We start from the raw sequence: 7,660 nt of genomic DNA, 5'->3' as shown, positions 1-7,660 counted from the left end.
TAAGAAAGAAGTGTTTCCAATGATAATTTGAATTTAATAATAATAACAAAATCGTCTCTATGATTGTTTCTCTAATCAAATTAGTTGAATCCTATGTCTACTCGTAGCAACGCACGGGTGTTGTGCTAGTAACTATCGTCTATGAATCGGAGAAATCCTGCGCCTCATCTTGGCACTACAGAAATCTTGATACAAGCTAGCAGTAGAAATTTAAATGGCCACGGGGTGTGCACCGTGGGCGGTGTTTTTGCTATGGATGGTCAAAAGAAACTGGATGATTGGCGTGGTCGAAAGTCGAAACGCTACTGTCTTTGAACGACTTTCGCTCGAATACTAGGCACTACCCGCCAGAGTTTGCACAGTTTGGCCGGCTCATCTAGCTAGAATGGACAAAATCTACCACAACTACTTTTCATCGTTTTGGTCGCCTGGCAAGTCTACTTGTGCCGATCGGTCGAGCTGTGGCTGTACTTGTAACCACACTAACACGCAGCCACCAGGCACCAGCACGTACGCCTATAAATAGAGCATCCCCGCCATTGGAGTGGAGCCATGAGCAGCTAGCTGCAAGCACAGGAGACGCACGCATTCGTCCTAAGTTCCCAACCACCATGGATTTCTCCAGAGCCTTGGCCGTGTTCCTGTGTGTGATCCTGGCCTCGCTCGCGTTCGTCACGCAGAACGCGCTTGCCGGCCGTGGTATGTAGTATTAACTCTCAGTTCTTTCATTTGTTCTTCGATATTGTGCCGCCCGCTTGGAAAAGAGAAGGGATCTTGGAAGATCTTTCAGTTCCTATTAGAAATTGGTAGCTGGATCTGATGAGGATTATATATACACTGCTTGGTTGCAGGTGGCTATAACAGTATCTCGGGTGATGCTTATGGTTCAGGTGGTTCTTCCGTGCCACCTAAAGCGCATCATCCTTAGGCGCTGGACAACGATTTGCGATACTTCAAGTATGTGCAGGAAGGAAGCTAGCAGTTGATATATACTGCACAATTGTATGTCGTTATGTAAATTTGCCTTTTCCGAATAAACGCCACGGAAAGGGGCGTGTGCATGCGCGCTTTCCGTGTGGGTCATCTAAAGTCGCCAAACTACTAGTATTGTACTTGTACCAGGACGTCGAACATTTAGTTTGGCCACTACTATTGTACTTTCACTGAAAGGTTGTGACTATTTTTCATTCGAGAATTAATTTCGTTTTTTATCAGATGATATCATTAAAACTGATGGCTAGAACGAATCACGAGGCAAATCTGAAGATTTAGATAATTTTTCTTACTTGTATTCCCACTAGCAACTGAAAAAATCTTAGTTGCAACTCTACTTATAATTGAAAAAAAAACGCAGTTACAACTTAACTCTTAACTCACATGGATGAATCACGATATATACAATCACATGTAGAACTGAACTGAGCACGAAATTAGTGAGAACTAGCAAATCCCGAAAGAAAAACATGAATCCTTCGTCCAGGCGAACGTCACATACCCTCTGATCTACCAGGCCGGATAGGTCGGCGTCCTCGGTGAACGCCTCCGCGAGCCCCAAGCCTTTAAGTTCTTCGACGAGGCTGCAGAAGAATGACAGCTTGAACTTGGGAAGGAGCACCTCGCGCACGCTGCTCCGGCTCTTAGGCACGTGGTCGAGCAGAGAGCCGCCGGCCGCCGCCAGAGCGTCGACCATGGCACGCAGCCCGTCGCGCTCGTGGGGGAGGAACACGCACATCGAGTACCGCGCGCCGTCGTCGGTGGCCTTGTAAGGGAGCTTGAGCACCTTGAAGCCGTCGTCGTAGGAGAGGAAGACCTTGCGTTCTCCGCTCCCCAGGGTCATGAAGGGGACGTCAACCGGGGCGGCGCCGCCGAGGCGGTGGAACTCGAGGTGCTCGGTGAGGCCCTCGGGGAAGCGGTTCTCCCACGTGCCCTTGAAGTAGATGGCGTTGGCGAGCACGAACCTCGTCTGCTCCAGCAGGGACCCCTCCGGCAGGATCTCTGGGATGAGATTGCTTGTCGCCGCCGCCACCCACCCGTTGATCTCCTCCCTGATTTTCTCTCTGTCGCCCTGCACCACACAGAAGTTACGATAACATGCAATGGCCAAATTCACGGCGAGAAGAAAAGAAGGAGGGTGCTGTTCTGACCTCGACGAAGTCGACGGCGCGTATCTCGGCCTTGTAGGACTCGGCAGCGGTGTGGAGGTAGGCCGGCGTGAGCTCCATGCGTTTCTGGTGGAACACGCCGTAGGCGAAGGTGACGAGCGGTCCTCCGGATCCGAACGTGTCGGCGGCGGCGGCCAGGCCGCGTACGAACTCATTGACCTCGTCGGGCGACGAGGCGCCGAGCAGGGCGAGGAGCTCGTCGAGGGTTTTGCCACGAGCTCCGGCAGCCACCAGACCGAGGGTGCTGTAGATGGACAGCGGCGAGAAGGCGACTTGTCCCCCGTGTTGTCACCCTCGGCCAGCTTCTTGGAGAGCCGGAGAGCGAACGCCGTCAGGCCGCCAGAGCCGAGCTCCGCCGGCGATGACGCGCGTGGCTTCTTGCTTGGCCTCGAATCCTCCTGGTCTCCCATGGTGTACGTACGCGTTCTGTCGATGCAATGAGGATAACGATGTTAGCATAATCTTGTGCGTCACCATTGCATCATGTGCATATCGGCACAGTGCACAGTTCAAAATATTTAGCTGTCATTGCTTAGTAGCTAAGGTAGTAGAGTTACGGGCGCTACTGCGCGACCGCAGAAGAGCCGCCATGGCGACTTTGGCTACATGCCGGTGATTGGCGTTGATGCCGCTCTCCTTCCTCCAGATTCTTCCTTCTATTCTCAGATCAGCTCCATCCCCTTCTATCCCCCTAGTGATTTCCTCGTCGGCTCTCCCCTATTCTTCAATTTCCCCACCCTCAAGGAAACCCTAGCTAGCTTATCTTCAGCCGTCGATGCTGTTTTTGTTCGCCGCTTTCGCCACGGTGTTCCCCTTCCACCATCCATAGATTCTCTCTTCTCCTTGCTGTCTCAATCTGTAGTTTTTTGTTCCGAAGCATCTTGCCTCTCTAGTTTTTTCTTCTGGTTTCTGTGCGTTTTCCCCTTCCACGAATCTCCATGAGTGCAAACTTACAACAAATTTCCAGAAGTAGGTCTCCACTCGCTGCTTCTAATTATGGCCATGTGAATACTGGAGCAGGGCTGCATCTTGCTGTTAGTGACGTACGTACAGTGGCACCTCCTACTGCGGCCTTGAAATTCGTCGGATGGAATTGCAGGGGTAAGGGACGGAGCCTTCACACTTCCAGAAAAATGGAGTATCTAGCCAGATTGATGTATTCCACAGGGGCCCAGGTAACTTTTGTTTCAGAAACTAGATCATCTAAATGCACTGCTTCTCAGTTGAAGGCTCGTTTCAATATGGCTGATAGCTTTGTAGTGCCTTCGGAAAGGCTCTCCGGCGGTCTCTGGTTGATGTGGACTGATGAAGTTTCTCTGACAATTAAGTTCTCTAATAGATATCTTATCCTTGCACTTGTTCAACATGTTCCTACTAATGTTGAGTTTGTTCTGGCTTGTGTCTATGGGGATCCACACCATCGTTTTACTAATATGATTTGGGATCACATTTCTAGCTTTTTCAATGATAATCTGGGCAAGCCAATTGTTTGTTTAGGTGACTTGAATGACATCTTGTGTGATAATGATACTACCTCTATCAATGTTAATAGGAACCGTATGCGTGCTTTTAATACTTTCATCAAGCAATGTGGTCTTTTTGATTTAGGTTATAGTGGTCCAGCCTATACTTGGACGAACAAAAGGTTTTCTTCTACTCCTATTTTTGAGAGACTAGATCGTTGTCTTGCAAATGCAGAATGGTGTGCTCTTTATCCTAATACAAATGTTTTCAATTTACCTATCATGCTCAGCGATCATGCTCCTATTCTTATCTCTACTGAGTCAAAATTCCAAAAACCAAGACTAACTTTCAAATTTGAAAATTGGTGGACTTTTGAAGATGATTTTCAAAGTGTTGCAAAAATGCTTGGTCTTCTACTGTGAATAAATCTTTCCATGCTAGATCAACTAACCTTGCAGGTACTTTGAAAAAATGGTGTAAGAAGAAGAAGCCGATCCAACAACAGCTTGATTCCTTACAAAACCAGATCAATGACATTCAAATGCAGCCGGTGCACCAACAGGACCACAACCTTGAAGCTAAACTGGTATCCCAATATGAGGTAACTCTGACCAAGCTTACTGAATATTATCGACAACGCGCAAAAAAGCATTGGGCGACCCATGGGGATAGAAACACGGCTTACTTTCATAATGTGGTTCAAAAACGTAAGCGAAGGAATCGTATTGTATCGATTCGTGATGCTCATGGCAATGACCTGTTTGATCCAAATGATATTGCAAATGAATTTGTTCACTATTTCCGCTCCATCTTTACTTCCACTTTTAATAACAATGCTACTTATATCCCAAATATGAATTTACAAAATCATGCAGATGACTTCACCTACTCTGTTCCAGACAAGCAGGAAATATTAGGAATACTCAAGGACATGAGAAGAAATGCATCGCCGGGACCAGATGGTTTTAATGTTGGTTTCTATATTTCAGCCTGGGAATGGATAGGAGATGATGTAACAAATATAGTTACGAGTTTCTACAACTCAGGTATTCTCCCACCACATCTAAATGATACTCAAATTGCTCTTATCCCCAAAAAACTCCAATGCCTTGTTCCCTCTGACTTCAGACCCATTAGCTTATGTAATGTCATCTATAAAGTTATCGCAAAATCTTTGGCTAATAGGCTCAAAATGCATCTCCCTGATTACATTCACCCCTCTCAACAAGCGTTTATTGAAGGTAGGCGCATTACCAACAATATTATTGTGGCACAAGAGATAGCTCATTCTTTCTCTCTTGGATCTTGGAAAAGCCATGACTTTATGCTAAAAATTGACCTAGCTAAAGCTTTTGATCGAATAGAGTGGAATTGTATTACTTCAGCTCTTGTACGCAAAGGTATTCACGGTCATTTTATAAAACTTGTGCTTGCTTGCATCTCCTCACCGACTTTTTCAGTAATTATAAATGGTCAGTCTTACGCGAAATTTACAAGCTCCAGAGGTATCAGACAGGGTTGTCCTTTGTCACCGTATCTTTTTGTCCTTGCAGTTAACGAACTATCTTTGAAGTTGCAGGACGCCTTGCAAGCAAACCAGCTCTCAGGTATTGTTCTTGGACCAGGTTGCCCTCCTGTTCACTCATTAATGTTTGCAGATGATCTTATCGTTTGCGGCAATGCTAACGTGCAAGAAGTTCAAACTATCTCGAACATTTTAAATCAATTTTGTCAGGACTCGGGTCAAATCCCTAACTGGAACAAGTCTGGTATTCTTTTTAGCAAAAACGTTCCTCCTCCAGACCGAGTCAATATTAAAAGAATTTTTCCAGCTCCCAATATTGATAACTCCTTTGTTCATTTGGGACACCCTCTCATTCTGCCTGCAAAAGACAGATCTGCAGCTTATGCTTTTATCTACGACAAATTCAAATCAAAGCTTTCCAACTATAAAGCCAACCGTTTATCCCATGCAGCTAGACTCACTCTAATCAAATCTGTGTTTGCCTCTATACCTGTATACTACATGTCAAATATCCTTTTCTCAAAAAAATTCCTAACAAAACTAACGGCTATTATAAGGAACTTTTGGTGGACAGGTGTACAGAAGACCAAACGATAAAAAGCTTGTGTCTAAGAGCATGGGCGGATATATGCACCGACAAAAAAGCAGGTGGTCTAGGTATAAGGAATTTGCAGGCGATCAATCAAGGGCTTATACTCTGCAGCATGGAGGCTTGCAAAGGAACCTCGAGTCAGTTAGCTCAAATTCTGAAAGCTAAGTATCATCACGACACATCTATATGGAGAGCAAAATCTAATGGGTCGAAATCTGCCTTCTGGACAGCGGTTTTAAAGGTGAGACCACTACTTGTTTCAGCAATAACTTATCAAATTGTTGACGGCAATAGTTCAGTTTGGAGCACGCCTTGGTTTCAGGGTTGGGAAGGAATTTATGATAATCTCGTAATTCAACAACAACCTTTTTCTTATCCTGCTCAAGTAAAAGACCTTTGGATCACTGGACAAAAATGTTGGAATGTCAACTTAATAAACTCTTTGTTTAGTCCTGTAGTATCTATGTCGATTCTTCAAACTCCAATTATTGAAACTGCTGGTCAGGATATTCTTGTGTGGAAACTAACCCCTACAGGACAATTTTCTCCCAAAAGTGCATACAAACACTGCTTTAATAATCTCCAGCTTCCTCCAAGTCAGAGACCAAAGATTGTTCCTCCACATGTTATAGCTTTACTGGACCAGGTGTGGAAGGAGAAACAGATGGCGCCACGGATCCAAACTTTTGCCTGGAGACTTCTCGGGAATGCACTAAGCACAGGTAAAAGAGCAGGTAAGTACTCCAAACACATAAGTGAAAATTGCCCCTATTGTGGAAAACTAGAGGATGAAATGCACCTCTTTTTCTTATGTCCTTTTGCTAAAGCAGCCTGGTACAGTCATCCTTGGTATATTAAAACTGAATTTTTAGCCCAACACCATTATTCGATCCCACAAATGATCCAAGCCCTGCTTACTTCTCATCATCCACAAATAAGCATAAGCTCTCTATATACGTTCTTGTGGTGTATTTGGAAAGCTCGAAACGATGCTAGTTTTTGCAGGAAATTAAGTACCCCTTCTCAAGTTCATGCTGCAGCGATGGCGATCATGCAGGGCTCCAATATGGAATCAAAAGTTTCTTCTCAGATTGGCGATACAGCCCGCTCTTCAAACTCTAGGGTGCTGCAACATGCTTCTATGCAAGGACAGCAAAGACAGGGTCATGCCGACCAACAGATAGCACCCTCGCTGGGAAGAACAATCAATAACATATCCACCATCTCTTGTCCCATCATCTTTTCGGACGCAGCTTGGTCTCCACATCCAGATGGAAGTCCGGTGGCTGCTGGCTTAGGTATTTACATAAAGCTTGGAGGCGATCGAAGTTGCTCTGAGCTTTGCATCTCAGCCATATCCCCTCCAACAACATCTGCTATTCAAGCTGAGGCATTCAGTCTGATGTTAGCATCCCGGATCGCAGAAACACTTCACATCCAGCAGGCTGCTTTCTTGACAGACTGTGCGACATTGGCGACTGCGGCATCATCGCAAAACATGCTGCGTGTTCCTGGACACTGGTCCATCAGACCACAACTCGCTCAAATTGCTTCTTCAACGGCCTTTGATTCTTCTATGATATATCATATCAACAGAGGTTATAATTTCAGGGCTCATCATCAAGCCAAGTTGGCGCTGAAGATTCAGAATACATCTTTTAGCTACAGGTGTTTAGATTCAGGCACAGACACTTGCCTAAATGCAGATATAGCTGCAGTTTCATGCATCATGCAATGCAAGATTGTACATGTACGTTGTTGTTAAATCAATGAAGGTTTATGTGTTCAAAAAAAAAAAGGTAGTAGAGTTCAAAACAAACTTGAACAACCGTTGCGTAGTAGCTAAGGTAGTAGAGTTCAAATCAAATTTGAACTCCATCTCTAGGATAGACGGTTCCTAGGATAGACGGTTTCTGA

General features: G+C 45.3%; 1 protein-coding gene across 1 annotated transcript; it reads right to left on the bottom strand.

Moving 5' to 3' along the window:
• Nucleotides 1–1,354: 1,354 nt before the first annotated feature.
• Nucleotides 1,355–2,588, bottom strand: LOC127340482 (serpin-Z2A-like). The gene is made up of 2 exons (XM_051366225.2): nt 2,145–2,588; nt 1,355–2,065 (listed from the first exon to the last, which is right to left on the bottom strand). The coding sequence occupies exons 1-2, from the start codon at nt 2,220–2,222 to the stop codon at nt 1,355–1,357; spliced, it is 789 nt and encodes a 262-aa protein (XP_051222185.1). The 5' UTR covers nt 2,223–2,588.
• Nucleotides 2,589–7,660: the final 5,072 nt, after the last annotated feature.

The sequence above is a fragment of the Lolium perenne genome, chromosome 3 (assembly GCF_019359855.2).
Source record: "Lolium perenne isolate Kyuss_39 chromosome 3, Kyuss_2.0, whole genome shotgun sequence".
In the NCBI taxonomy this organism is placed as follows: domain Eukaryota; kingdom Viridiplantae; phylum Streptophyta; class Magnoliopsida; order Poales; family Poaceae; genus Lolium; species Lolium perenne.
The sequence above is the reverse complement of the archived record's forward strand: the minus strand, read 5'-3'. Positions and strand labels throughout refer to the sequence as shown.